The sequence below is a fragment of the Rhinatrema bivittatum genome, chromosome 6 (assembly GCF_901001135.1).
Source record: "Rhinatrema bivittatum chromosome 6, aRhiBiv1.1, whole genome shotgun sequence".
NCBI lineage: Eukaryota > Metazoa > Chordata > Amphibia > Gymnophiona > Rhinatrematidae > Rhinatrema > Rhinatrema bivittatum.
In genome coordinates this window covers 54,059,023-54,074,156 of record NC_042620.1, presented here as the reverse complement: position 1 = coordinate 54,074,156, position 15,134 = coordinate 54,059,023, and the positions used below count along the sequence as shown (strand labels likewise).

Below are 15,134 nucleotides of genomic sequence, written 5' to 3'. Positions count from 1 at the left end.
TTCCTGGCTGCCCATCAGGCCATGGGCTTCACCCAAATCATCTCCACCCTCACACACAAAGCTGGGCACACACTAGACCTCATTTTCATTAATTCCTGCATCCACACACCATCCTCTGCCTCCTGTACTCCATTTCCCTGGTCAGACCATTCACTCATCGAGACTCATCTCACTATAAACTCCCCCACCCCCTGCAACCATCCTCAAAATAATTCCTTCTCCTTCAGAAAATCCTGCCCTTCTGAGGATCTTACCTTCGCACTTACCGAATCCCTAACCAAACTAGACTGCTCCTCCCCTGAAACTGCCCTCAGCTCATGGAACAACCTTACCATCGATATAGCCAACAAATTATGTCCTCACCAAACGTGACTACTACGCCGCCAAAATACATCAATACATGTACAATCCCAAAGCCCTATTCTCATATGTTGCTGCCCTCACCAAATCTATCCCCACTCCCATCGCGGACAATGAAGCCAACACAAAATGAGAGAAACTTGCCCTCTTTTTCCATTACAAAATAAAAAACATCCTCCTCAGATTCACCCTCACAGTCCCCTCTATCTCCGAACCACCACACCACTCCCAACACCACACTAGATGCTATCGACCTCACATCCTCCAAGGAAATAGTCTATTCTCAAAAAATCAAACCCGCTTCACACCCTTCTGATACCATCCCCACTAAAACTCTCCTAACCATTCCCAACACCATTGCCAAACCCCTAGCAGACATCATTAACTGCTCCTTCTCCACTGGTACAATCCCCGATTCCTTAAAACACGCTGTTGTCAAACCCCTGATCAAAAACCATCCCTAGACCCCAAAGATCCGTCCAACTACCGTCCCATTTCAAATCTCCCCCTCATCGCCAAAATCATGGAAAAGGTGGTGAACTCCCAACTTATGGACTACCTTGAAGACAACAACATCCTTCACCCCTCTCAATTTGGTTTTCGTAAAAACCTGAGCACCGAAACACTACTACTCTCCCTCATTGATGCCCTCTTCACGGGCCTTGACCAAGGTCACAGCTTCATCATTGCCTTCCTTGACATATCCGCAGCCTTTGACACGATAAGCCACAACCTTCACATTTCCCGCCTAACTGACATTGGCATTTCGGGCGCAGCTCTCCTCTGGTTCAAATCCTACCTGGCTATCAGACATTTCTCTGTCAAACTAGGCAACTCAGAATCCACACACTTTCCCCTCACCCAAGGAGTCCCCCAAGGCTCCTCCCTCTCCTCCACTCTATTTAACAATTACCTCCTGCCCCTCTGTCAGCTACTATCTGAACTCGGCCTCAAATTCTATATCTACGCAGATGATGTTCAAATCATCATACCAATACAAGAATCCTTATCCACCACGCTAAAAGTTTGGGAGAAATGTCTCACATCCATCAATTCCCTTCTCACCAACTTACACCTTTCCCTTAATTCCTCAAAAACTGAACTCCTCCTCATCCACAACCACCAAACTCACAAGCTCTCATCCCCCAATGACCCTGCTGCCAGTATCTTCACCTCACAGCCTCCAGTAAGAAACCTAGGTGTCCTAATTGATCCACACCTAAACCTAAAAAAACACATCAATTTCGTCCAAAAAGAAGGCTTCTATAAACTCAACGTCATAAAAAAGTTCAAACCCCTACTCCATACCCACGATCTCAGAACAGTCATCCAAGCCACCCTAGCATCCAAATTGGACTACTGCAACTCATTGTATCTAGGCCTCCCCTACTCCACTATCAAACCTCTCCAAATGTTATAGAACGCCACTGCCAGAATTATCATGAACGCATGCAAATCAGACCACATAATCCCCCTCCAAAAAGACCTCCACTGGCTCCCTATCCCATCATGCATCCTATTCAGGACCCTCACCATCATACACAAATCTATCCACAAAAACAACTCCTCCTGGCTCAGCGAACCCTTCCGATTCACACACTCCTCCCACCCAACCAGAACAAACCGCAAAGGTACCCTACACATCCCACCCCTCAAGAATGCCCGCCTCACATCAACAAGGGACCGTACCCTATCAATTGCTGGCCCCACTCACTGGAATGCTCTAGCTACAAACCTCTGCCTTGAGCCCTGCCCCTTTAAATTCAAGAAGATGCTGAAGACTTGGCTTTTCCACCAGGCATTCCCTGACTAGCTCATTGTAACCACTGCCACCGTCACCCCCTCACCTTGCAGATAACTTTACACCACTCTAAGTTCCATGTTAATATGTTAACCCTCTAGTTCTACTTTTCAGGCTCACTTACTGAGCCTTCTCCTTAGCTGCAACACCTTTGCTGCAACTCTTGTTGTTCCCCTTCCCCTCTCCCTGTTCATTGTATTTTCCACCTTTTGTTCAGATGTAAACAGACATGATGTGCCTCCTAATATCGGTATAGAAAAGCTATTAAATAAATAAATAAATAAATACATAAATACATAAATGAGTTGTTAATAAGGAGATTGGCGAAGCAGGAAAACTAAGTCAGCTGTGTGAATTTCTCCATATGATTCCTGATTGCTGAAGACTGCTATTAGTGAATATTATATTGGGAAATAGATTGTTTGAGAATACCCACCCTAGCACAATGGACCTCAGAGGCTGTGATCCTCTACCCTATCAGTTGAACCATGGAGTCGAGGGATACAAATCTAGATATATGGAAAAAGGAGAGAACCAGGATGATAAAGAGCACCTTGGGCATTCCTGTAGCCTGTTATGGTACCGGGCTGTGTCCCGGTCCCTCCACTCACCTCGAGGCCGGCCCGGCCCACTGTTGCTCTGTCCCAGCCGGCAGGCCCCATTGGGGTCTCTCCCACGGTGCTCCCTCCTCGAGGGAGATGCCGCCGATCCGTCACGGCTGACCCCGCCCCCCTAGGCACGTGCAGGAGCTCCAGATTTAAAGGGTCCAGCACGGGAACAGGCAGGACAGCCCCCAGATGATGTCAGATGCTGCAGGGGTATTTAAACCCTGCAGCTAGGCCTGAGCCTTTGCCTTGCAACGAGGTTCATTCTGGTAAGGTAAGATTTGCTAGTTGCTGCTTTGGATCCTTTGGCTTCTGACTCTGGCTTCTGACTCCTGGCTTTTGACTCCGGCTTCCAGTCACAGACTTCTGATTCAGCTTCATCCTTTGGCTTCTGACTTCAGCTTCTGACTCCTAGCTTTTGACTCTGGCTTCCATCCACAGACTTCTGATCCAGTTTCATCCTTTGGCTTCTGACTTCGGCTTCGTCCAGGAGGCCTCACCTAGGTCCAGCGGCTCGGGTCCTCATGAGCTCCTCTCGGGGGGACCATAGGCTTCCAGTGGTGAAGTTCCAGTTGGCCTCCTGGCTCCAGCTCTTCGTCTCCATCCCCTGGATACCGCCTCGCAGGAGACCACTCGTAAGTCCAAGCGGCCTAGGTCCTCACGGGCTCCTCCTGGGGGGACCTCGGGTCTCCAGTGGTGGTGATCTCTTGGTCTCCTGTCTGTGCCGCCTCCCAGCTTCGACACCCACTGGGTACCTCCTCCTAGCCAGCCCAAGGGTCCAAGAATCCAACATAGCCCCTGTATTAGGAATGTTAAAACATATGTTTGTAAAAGAAGTGTGTGGGAGTGTATAGTATGTGTGGGAGGGTGGTGGCGGCTTGCAGTGGAGTTGGATTTTGGGATTGGAAGAATTGTGTATGTTTTAAGGGGGTGTAGGTGAGGAGTATAGAAGAGTGTATAACAGTATGTGTGGGGATAATTGGAATTGTGTGGGGATGTATGTGTGTGCATGGGGGAGTGGGTAGACAGTGTATAATTGTGTGCCTTGTGAACGTGTGGGTGCAGTCAAAAAGCCTGGTGTCCATGAAAAGGGAAATTTTATGTTTTGATCTTTCTTAATGCATAGCATGCAGGAAAGCTGGGTGGAACAACCATGCCTGAGCTTTCATTTTCTGTAAAGTGAGATAGTATGGTTCTAGGTGAATTTATTTTATTTATACATTTTTATATACCGGTATTAGTTGTGGACATCATACTGGTTTACACAGAACAAAATTAGCCTTGGAAGTTACATGTTAACAGGGAAAACAGAACTGGGAGGGGGGTGAATGGGAAGTGGAACCTATTTCCAGATCTTGGGAGCATAGCAGCTGAAGGCTTTTCAGGTTCATGGAAGTCACAGTTAGAGAGGAAAGAAGAGCCTTGTGAGGATCGGAGCTGTCTGATGGGGTTATAGGCAGCAAGAAGATGGGAGAGATGATTATTTACACATTTGAAGATGAAGCATAGGGTTTTGAATTTAATCCTGGTTTCAATGGGTAGCCAATAAAATCTGTATAGGATGGGCTTTGTATGGTCCGATACATTGGATTTTACCAGGAATATGACCACCATATTTTTCAAGAATTGTAAGTATTTAAGGCTAGTCAGGGAGATACCATTCAATAGAGGGTTACAATAATCTAGTCAACTGTGATTAGTGCATGAATCACAGATGCAAGGTTGTGCTGGTCAAGGTAGTTGGATCTGGTATAGAAACATAAAGGAAGTTCTCACTACCTTAGAGATATAGGATTCTATCATGAGATTAGGGTCGAGTTGAACCCTTAGGCTCTATACAGATTCTTTAGGCTGCAGGGGGGTTCCTGCTAAGGAAGGAAGAGATTGCAGGGGCTGATCTAGACAGCTTAGCCATATTTGGAGGGGTTAAGTTGAATTTATGAATGTTGAGCCATTGGCATACTGCCTCAAGACAGTTGTTGAGACAGGCATGGGAGGATTTTGGTCAGAGTCAATTTTCACACAAAGTTGGAACGGGGGTGTATGTAAAGATGTGTGTGTCTGTGTCTGTGTGTGAAGCACATGTGTGGGTATGTAAAAGTTGTAGGGTATGTATGTGGGTGCAGTGGTATGTGTGTAGTGAATGTATCCGGGGAGTGTGAGTATATCTGTGCTATGTGTGGTGGAAGGGTGCGAGTGTATGTATGTAGGCTGGGATGTATGGGGATAAGGGGTGTTTTGTGTGTTTATGGGAATATGGATGTGTTTGCTACTCATTTGCAGCCCCCAATGTATAGAGTTGGCGGATGGATATGTGGGTATGTATGGGGCATGCACATAATACTGATAGATGTGGATGTAGGAGAAGGTGGGTTGTGGATTTGAGTGGGGGTATGCAGGTGGGATGGTGGGGTATGGATGTGGGTGGCAGCAGGTTGAGGTGGATATGTGAGTGTGTATGCATGGAGGCATATAGCTGTATGTTTGTGGGTGGCATATGTGGGGGTGGGGGTGTATTACTGTATGGGCTGTGGGGTTGTGAGCTTTGAAGAGAATGGGTATCAAAATGTGAAAGGGGTGAGAATGTGGATTTAGTTTTGTGTATTTGTGTGTGTAAGAGGCATTAGATGAGTGGGGGAGGTAACTGTAAATGTGCCTTTCACAATTGCTTCAGTTATTTTTCAGCCTCTCTGTCTGCCTCTGTCGCTCTGTGACAAAGTGCTGGAAGGGTGATTGTGTCCTCTGGTCATCCTTATAATAGTTTTAACAGTTTCTCATAAAAAAATAATGGAGAGAGGGGCTAAATTTGCAGATGACACAAAATTGTTTTGAGACATTAAAACAGCAGCAGATTCCGAAGGACAGTAGGTGCACCTTGTGAGACTAGAAGACATCTAAATGGGAGATGCAATTTAATGTGCACAAGTGCAACATAATGCGTGTAGAGAAAAATAATCCCAACTACAGGTACACAGTTTCATGTTAGGAGTCACCACCCAGGAAAAGGACCTCAGAGTTCTTGTGGACAAAACCTTGAAATCTTCATTTCAGTGCACAGTGGCAGTCAAAAAGGCAAACAGAATGTTAGGAATAATTTAGAAAGAAATACGGAACAAAATTAGGAATGGGAAGAAGTAAATATTTGGTTACATTTTTCATTTCATTTTTTGGGGATGATTTCCCCCCATGAATTTTGTTTTGTTTAATATTTATGTTATTTATTTAGTTAAAAAAAATCAATTAAACATAAAAATAAACACCCACGAAAAGGAAAAAACAAAAGGAAATTGAGCCTTCTGAGGCTTCCTGTCTCCACTACCCATCCCTCCCACCCAAAAAAATTCTGGGGCCAGGATCCTCCAAGGCCCACACTTACCCGGTCTGGGGGGAGATCTGACAATGAGGCCCAGGCCGAAACCACGGTAGGTCTAGGCCCATATTCAAAAGCTGGGTGGTTAGATTTAAAGTTTGTCTGGCTAGTGGTAGCTGAATAACTTTAGCCACTATATTCAGTAGGACATTTCTCCTGCTTGAATATACTGGCTAAAGTTAGTCAGATAACTTGTCCACTAAACAATTTACTGAATATGGACTACCTAGTGTTTATTATTTTTTTATTCCAGTTGCCAAAGTAAAGCATCCATGCATGCTGCCTTAGCAGACGGCTGATTTATTTCTATTTCACAGTCAGTGTTTCTCCTGGAGGTGTGGGGTACCTTGTTGCACACATCAGATTCAGACTCTGAAAAGCAAGATTGGTCCAGACACCAAAAGAACGCAAAAGATGTCTGCTCTTCAGAGGACCAAGCAATCCCTGCTTATCTCCCCCAAGTTGTGAACAGAGCAATTCAGGTATCATTTCAACAACAGGGAGAGAAACAAAGACCATCAGCTGCTCTCCATTAAAAGGAACAGTTATTTTTGTGAGTTGGCTGCCTTATTGCATTTTAACACAAGCTGCCACTGTGGGGCATAATTTTAAAGAAAATTTAGTAACATTGTTATTTCCAGTTGAAGAGCGACAGAGATAGTATTGCTGAGATTTCCAGGTTACTTTTTCATTGTGGTCAAAACCATAATATTTGAAAACAGAAATCGAATTCTCAACTCTTCTGCTTATCCTTGGTATAGAAACGCAAAAGATGTACCTGTGAGTGATCGCCTTCTATTCCTTTTTGAGTCACAGTTTGCTGAGCACTGTGTAAACTTGGACCAAGGGGTGAATGTGCAATCATCTCTGCAAGGGATTAAACACTCCTGAACAAGAGGAGGCATGGGATCTGCCCATCTGAGACATTCAGTGACATCTACAGAATGGCTCTCATCTGAGACGCAGTCAACAGCTGAAAAGTAGAAAGAAGGTTTCCTTTAATCTTAAAGGACCAAAAGGTTTCTGCTTTATTATTGCTTCAATAGGCATAGTTTATAATACAATAGGAAAAAGTGAAACAAAATGATTACTGAAATACATTACACAATACTCTTTTATACCGTAGTTTTTAATTATATTGAATTGTATTGCAGTAGATAAAATTCTCTGGTAAGTAGTAAGATTATTCTAGGAAAAAAAATACAAACAAATCTAAGGAAAGCAAGCATCCTGCAAATAAGCATACTGATCTGTATTATCTGCCATGGATTTACTTGAATAATCAGATACGGTCTGCTTTTCAAAAGCAATAATATGCTTACAATTGGGTTTTACATGTGTAAGTCCACTTTACCCGTGTAAGTGGGATTTTGAAAATTGGTACAGTATATGTCATTGAATTGTCCGTAGGATTTACCCACTGAGTGCACTTTACACACATAAATGGCTTTTGAAAATTACTACTATTTAGTATGCAACATTTACATGCATATCTCCTTTGAAAATTCACCTGATAGCTTTGACCAATTTCCAATCTAACTGCATTTTTTTCCCTAAAATTTCAAACTTTCTCAAACGTATTTGGATTTATAAGAATATTCAAGATTGAAAATATGAAAAATGTCTGAAAATCCTTAACTGCATGGTATGTTTGTTCCTGAACTCTTATACAGAATAAATTGATTTTTAAACACAGGGTAACTATATGCACACTGAGTTTGAAAATTGATTTTTCATGTTAAATGTACACACATACATTTAGGTGAAGTAAAACAGGGGTGAAAAGTTAGGTGCTTTAGTGGCATGCCATATACACTTATAGCTATTAAAACATAGGGAGCATATTCAGTAAACCAGCAAGCAAACAAGTTATCCAGATCGCTTTTCCTGGATATTTAGTGGGATAAACATCTTACTGAATATCTCTGATTAAAGTTAGCTGACTAATTGTAGCCAGATAACCTTAAATCTAATCAGCCAGATTTTGAATATGTCCAGTTAGCACTAAAATTAACCAGTTTTGTGGAGCCAGAAAACTGTTGGTTAAGTGGTGCGCCAATAGTTAACAAAAAATCCTTAAACACAAGCCTCCAGCTCGATTCCCACCACCTCCCCATCACCATAAATCTTTTACAGCCCTTCTGGCTGAGCTCCCTCCAAACCCCTCCTAAGTGTACTTAGCCATAATATTGCTGCTGCTCCTCCCCAACTTTTCCCCTCCCTCCTCAGAAATTATAAAATAAATACAGACTTTTTGTTTCCCTAGCCACCCATGTTACCCACTCCTTCCTTCCCCCAAACCCTCCCACTCACCTAGTACCTCACTTGTGTTGCCATTTGCAGGCCAAGGATCACAATCCAGAGCAATCATAAGAACCTAAGAAATTGCCAAGGGTCCATCAAGCCCAGCATCCTGTTTCCAACATAGGCCAAACAGGGCCTATGTTGGCAAGTACCCAAACACAAAGAAGATCCCATGCTACCGATGCAATTAATAGCAGTGGCTATTCTCTAACTAAACTTGATTAATAATGGACTTTTCCACCAAGAACTTATCCAAACCCTTTTTGAACCCAACTACACTAATTGCACTAACCATATCCTCTGGCAACAAATTCCAGAGCTTAATTGTGCATTGAATGAAAACAAATTTTCTCCGATTAGTCTTAAATGTGCTTCTTGCTAACTTCATGGAGTGTCCCCTAGTCCTTCTATTATCCAAAAGTGTAAATAACCAATTCACATCTACTGGACACTTCTACAGTAGCTCTGGTCAGGCATGCTGGAATTGTAAGCTATTAGCATAACTCTTTAGCATTTTTCTAAGTTCAATAGACAATAGACTTAACATTCCATAAACTAGGACATGCTATCAACAAACACATATTCTGCTCCTGTGATCTTAACACTCATGCAGGCACATAAGGGGAAATTACATTTTTTAAACTGTGGCCCTCTTCCCTATAAACAATGTTATGCATGATAACTGAATCCTTAGCTGTACAGGAAGCCAGTGAAAATGTTTTAACTGCAGCATTATTCCTTCATGATACCCACTTCCTGTAGTCAATCTAAATGCCCCATTTTGCACCATCTGTAATACCTTAAACAATTTTTCAGGAAGTCTTAGACTCTGTACACATGCTTAAATTCTAATAAGAAAATTAAAATAATTTGAAGTGCTGATAGCTTGAAGTAGCCCTTTGTCATATGAGCATGGCATTTTTCTTGCGTCATTAGGTTTGTCATTAAAATTTCATGGTAGCTTATTCTGGGTCTATTGCAGAAATAAATTGAATGTTTCTGCACAGAAACATGATAAATAGGGTTCATATTGCATAAGTTAAAAAGTATTTCAAGTAATTTTGAAAAGTATAACCAAAATGTCTCTCCTGTGTATATACAATGAAATCGTAATTCTTAAGGAATTACCAGATTTGGCAGATTCTGAAAGCCTTAACTACATTAACAACAACTTGGGTCTTTATTTATTGCAATTCCTTTTTGATTTCTAGGAGAGGAATACCTTTAGAACCCCAAATAACATTCACAGTTCCTGGGTAGTCTCACCTATTGCTCAGTGGTGACACCTACTGGCTGGACTTAGATTGCATGAGTTCCAAGTTCCAAAAGGAACTACACTCTGCAGACTCTGGCCAGTGAGAGTCATTCCAATGGCTGGGCCAGTGAGGGATTTATAAAAGAGGGAAAAAGTCTCCAAATCGTTGTAAATGAGGGCTCATGGCACCTTAGCCACATTTAGGCCAGTTCCAGTTGAGCTAGAGATTGAAAGGAACAGGAAGAAACTGCAGGAATTAAAAACAAATCTCACAAAACAAATAACTATTGTAAACATATACATTCCTGAGATGTCTATAAAGAAAATATTTGGAAAGAATAGAAGGACGAGTCACCGTTGATGCTCCATTAATTCTCTCCAAAGACCTATCCACATACCCTTTGTAAACCTGTTATTATTCCTCTATTTTCAGCTCAGGGCTGCCATATGTCTGAGTCAGAATGTTGCCACAGCAATGCAGCTTCTATTAGTTCCTAGTAAAGTGATGTTGATGCTTGAAAAACATTTTACACTTGAGAGAAAAATAAGAAAAGTAGACTGAACAAACTCTATTCTTTTCCTCTATAATAACACTCTTAAACATTTCCTTTAACAGTCTTCCCCTTTTTTCAAACATTGCCTAATCGTTCAAATGCAAATGTAGTTTTTTTAAACTCCTTTTTATTAAATTTAAAAAATAGTGTGCAAAAGAATCATGAACAATAAAGACTACAAACAAACCCACCGCCCACTACCTTCCCTTCCCAATATACAAAGGTCTAAACCTCCACGTTCTCCAACCTTCCTACATAGAGAGGCCAAGTGCCATTTTTCCCTCTTAAGATCACTTTTGCCTACTTTAACACCAACATCAGCTTACAGAATTAAACAAAGTTGCTTACCTGTAATGGGTGCTTTCTGCAGGCAACAGGATAATCAGCCACACAAGTGGATGACATTAACTGATGGTGCAAGCTGGCTCTTTTCCTAGAGAGTTATGAAAAAGCATAAAAGGCTTTACCTTTTCTATGTGCTGGACTTCCCATCCAGCTGCCTTCATGAGGGATTCCCTCTGTTAGTTTAAAGCATATCCATAAGGGGAGGAAGGCGAAAATGTGTGGCTAATTGTCCGGCCATCCATGGAGATTACCCATCTGAGATTAGCAAGTTTGTCTACTTAAGAATACTAAGAGTGGGGTCTCCTAAAATGCTCTTCCAAAGATCCTGAAGCAGTTAATGGATGAGAACTGCCATCAACTTCTTAGAGACATCAAAGTACCTGAGGACGCCAAGAAGAGATGACCTGAGCTCTCCATCTACCTCTAGATTAAAAGGAATGGCCTCAGACATTTTCTAAACAAAAATGTGAATGGATAGATCCTCAAGAGAAAATCTATTCCTCATCTGTGGAGGAGAGGCATCTGATGAGAGGTCTGTTAAGTTTGGATCTAGAATCCTTGGATCTGTAAGTAGCAGTCCAGAATGCCATGGACTCAGACTTTGAAATTAAAATGAAAACTGAAGTCTGGGAATGCACTGGCTCTAAAGATGCAGGGATCAATTTTCAAAGAAGGCATTGAGCACCTGATGTAGCCTCCACATTTGTTAAGCAAAGTTAATTTACATTCAAGAATCATTTTCAATGCAGCCAGGAAAACTTATCCTCCTAGACATACAATGCTCAGCCTTGTGCATGCAAATTTAGCTGGCTAGCAATAAAAATCTGCGCTAGCCAGCTAATTTTCCTCAAGGACCCGCTCCCCCCCCCCCCCCAAGAAACTTTTCTCCCACCCATCCAGTGACCAGAACAGATGATCAGGGAATCCCCCTTCCCACGCTTTCCCTCCTCCCCTCCCTTTCAGAAACCAGACCAGATGATTAGGAAGCCCCCACCAGTGTTTTTTTTTTCTCTCGCTCTTGTTCCCTCTCTGTGGCCAAAACAGCTGATGGGAGAAACCTTCTGTACTTCCTAGCAACCGGAATATATGATCAAAAAAACCCAGCCACAACCCACTGGTGCTCCCTTCCTTCTTTCCTATAGGATTCCTATTGAACAAAATCCCTCCCCCTTGCTGGTGTTCCCTCACTGCCTCCCTACTAGCAGCCAAAGCACTTGATCAGGAACCAATCAGCTATTCTGTGGGGAAGGAGGGAGAGAGCACCAACGGGAAGGGGTGGAGGGATTCCCCATTTCTCTGATTTGGCTGCGTGGATGGAACACCAGCAAAGGTGGTAGGCTGTACAGTACTTTTATTTATGTCAGTTTGGGGATTTGCATTTTGCACAATTATTGGACTCTTTCCATGTAGTTTTTGACCAGTGGTTTGTATAAAATAAGTATGTGAATTTTTGTGAACTTCTATTATTTTTGAATATTTTGTTACGGTCCCGGTCGCAACTGGGGCCTTACCTGCCCTTCGCCGGCCCCGGCAGCGCAGATGTCAGCGGCGTTCCCGCGGAGGTCTCCCCAGGAACGCCCCTTCCCTAGATGCGTGCAGGAAGGGGGCTGAAATAGCCTGCTTCCCGCCGTGCGACGCTCCTCCCTCTTCGATGACATCAGACGCCGTGGGGCATTTAACCCCGGCGTCTGCTCCTACTCGGGGCCTTGCAACCGGGATCCATCACGGTCCCTAGTTGCTTCTGGCCCCAAGGTGTTCTACAGTGCCTGCCTACCTACCTGTCTACCTGCTACAGTGCCTGCCTGCTACAGTTCCTGCCTTCTGCTTCATTGCCTGCTTGCTACAGTGGCCGGACCCCTACTAGCTCCTCCCAGGGGGGGGCTCCGGTCTCCGCCACAGTTCCTGCCTGGTTCCAGTTTCTGAATCTTGCCACCGTTCCTGCCTGGTTCCAGTATCAGTCTTGCTTCAGTTCCTACCTGGTTCCAGTACCCAAGTCTTGCTACAGTTCCTGCCTGGTTTCAGAACCGAACCCAGTTACAGTATTGCTTAGGGATGTGAATCGTTTTAGGATGATTAAAATTATCGTCCGATAATTTTAATATCGTCTTAAACCGTTATGGAACACAATACAATACAGATTCTAACGATTTATCGTTATAAATCGTTAGAATCGTGAGCCGGCACACTAAAACCCCCTAAAACCCACCCCCGACCCTTTAAATTAAATCCCCCACCCTCCCGAACCCCCCCCAAATAACTTAAATAACCTGCGGGTCCAGCGGCGGTCCAGAACGGCAGCGGTCCGGAACGGGCTCCTGCTCTGAATCTTGTCGTCTTCAGCCGGCGCCATTTTCCAAAATGGCGCTGAAAAATGGCGGCGGCCATAGACGAAAAAGATTGGACGGCAGGAGGTCCTTCCGGACCCCCGCTGGACTTTTGGCAAGTCTCGTGGGGGTCAGGAGGCCCCCCACAAGCTGGCCAAAAGTTCCTGGAGGTCCAGCGGGGGTCAGGGAGCGATTTCCCGCCGCAAATCGTTTTCGTACGGAAAATGGCGCCGGCAGGAGATCGACTGCAGGAGGTCGTTCAGCGAGGGTTCCGGCGCCTCGCTGAACGACCTCCTGCAGTCGATCTCCTGCCGGCGCCATTTTCCGTACGAAAACGATTCGCGGCGGGAAATCGCTCCCTGACCCCCGCTGGACCTCCAGGAACTTTTGGCCAGCTTGTGGGGGGCCTCCTGACCCCCACGAGACTTGCCAAAAGTCCAGCGGGGGTCCGGAAGGACCTCCTGCCGTCCAATCTTTTTCGTCTATGGCCGCCGCCATTTTTCGGCGCCATTTTGGAAAATGGCGCCGGCTGAAGACGACAAGATTCAGAGCAGGAGCCCGTTCCGGACCGCTGCCGTTCCGGACCGCCGCTGGACCCGCAGGTTATTTAAGTTATTTGGGGGGGGTTCGGGAGGGTGGGGGATTTAATTTAAAGGGTCGGGGGTGGGTTTTAGGGGGTTTTAATGTGCCGGTTTTTCGATTTTTCGATTTTTAACGATTTTTCACGATTTTTCACGATATTTTACCCCCCCAAACGGCAACAATACGATTCCCTCCCCCTCCCAGCCGAAATCGATCGTTAAGACGATCGAGGACACGATTCACATCCCTAGTATTGCTACTGTCCCAGTCTGGTTCCAGTTACCCATCCTGATCTACTACCCACCTAATCCCAGCGGCCGGGCCTCTATGGGCTCCTCCCGGGGGGGCTTCAGCTTCCAAGGGTGAAGCCACCTAAGTCTCAGCGGTTGGGCTCCTACGGGCTCCTCCTGGGAGCCCGTAGGAGCCGGCGCCCGTAGGAGCCAGCACCGGCCGTATGGCCATATTGCCATATGGCCATATTGCCGTATGGCCATATTGCTGTATTGCAAAATGGCGCCGGCCGTATGGCCATATTGCCATATGGCCATTTTGCAATACGGCAATAAGATTCGAGTGCAGGAGGTCGCTTCTGGACCCCGCTGGACTTTTGGCAAGTCTTGTGGGGGTCAGGAGGCCCCCCCAAGCTGGCCAAAAGTCCCTGGGGGTCCAGCGGGGGTCCGGGAGCGATCTCCTGCGCTCGTGACGTCGGGGGACAGGAACCAAAATGGCGCCGGCGCTACCTTTGCCCTGTAGGGCAAAGGTAGCGCCGGCGCCATTTCTATTAACGCACCCGTGGCCCGAGAGTGGAAGATCACACCGGGACTCCCCCACTGGACCCCAGGTAATTTAAGACATTTTGGGAGGGGGTTTGGGAGTGTGGGGGATTTATTTTAAAGGGTCGGGGTGGGTTTTAGGGTTGTTTTAGTGTGCCGGTTTACGATTTACACGATTTAAAAAAAAAAACAAAACCACAACGATCCGATTCCCTCCCCCCCCCCCGCCAAAATCGATCGTTAAGACGATCGATCACACGATTCACATCTCTAATACAGAGATCAGAGTGTGCAGGAGGAGGATGTGGGGTGTACCTTATGCTAATAAGCATGTGTATCGCAAATTGCGATATCAGCTATGCGAAAGGCTGTTATCGCAAGTTGCACTATTAGCCCAATTTGGGCTACATTGCCAGTATATCATGGTTCACGATGTTTCTGGACAGGCCTGTTTCAGTATGCGAGAGAGAGAGGTGGAGAGAACATTGCCCAAATCTCATCTTGGAGTGAGTTTCCTCACTCTGAAGGTCATCAAATCTTCACAAGAGAGCACTGTTCTGTTCATACATCTCACGTTGAATGTCAAAGTGGCCCCTAACCCCCTACACTAATACTTAACCCTCACCTCGAGTTACTAGGTGGGCCTCCCATAGGGATACAAATACCTGTCTAGGGAGGAGACACCATAGCAAGTCTCTCTCTCTCTCTAAATCCATGCCACTTCCTTGCTGCCACTGGAAGTCCTCTTTTATGTGCCGATCAGGTATTTGCTCCTCAAGGATCTGCTCTCCCTGCCTCGGAGCCTGTATTCAACTACTTCTGCCTGCTGGGATCTCCACCTCTACAACTACCACCTTAGGG

The 15,134-nt window shown here is 45.0% G+C and overlaps 1 protein-coding gene across 1 annotated transcript in view; it reads right to left on the bottom strand.

The window, feature by feature from the left end:
• The window catches only part of THSD7B (thrombospondin type 1 domain containing 7B), an 898,700-nt gene that overhangs the window by 409,348 nt on the left and 474,218 nt on the right, over positions 1 to 15,134 (bottom strand). Inside the window, exon 12 of the mRNA XM_029607893.1 lies at positions 6,915 to 7,109. Within this exon, the coding sequence (XP_029463753.1) occupies positions 6,915 to 7,109 (195 nt within the window). The remainder of the gene's footprint in view (positions 1 to 6,914; positions 7,110 to 15,134) is intronic.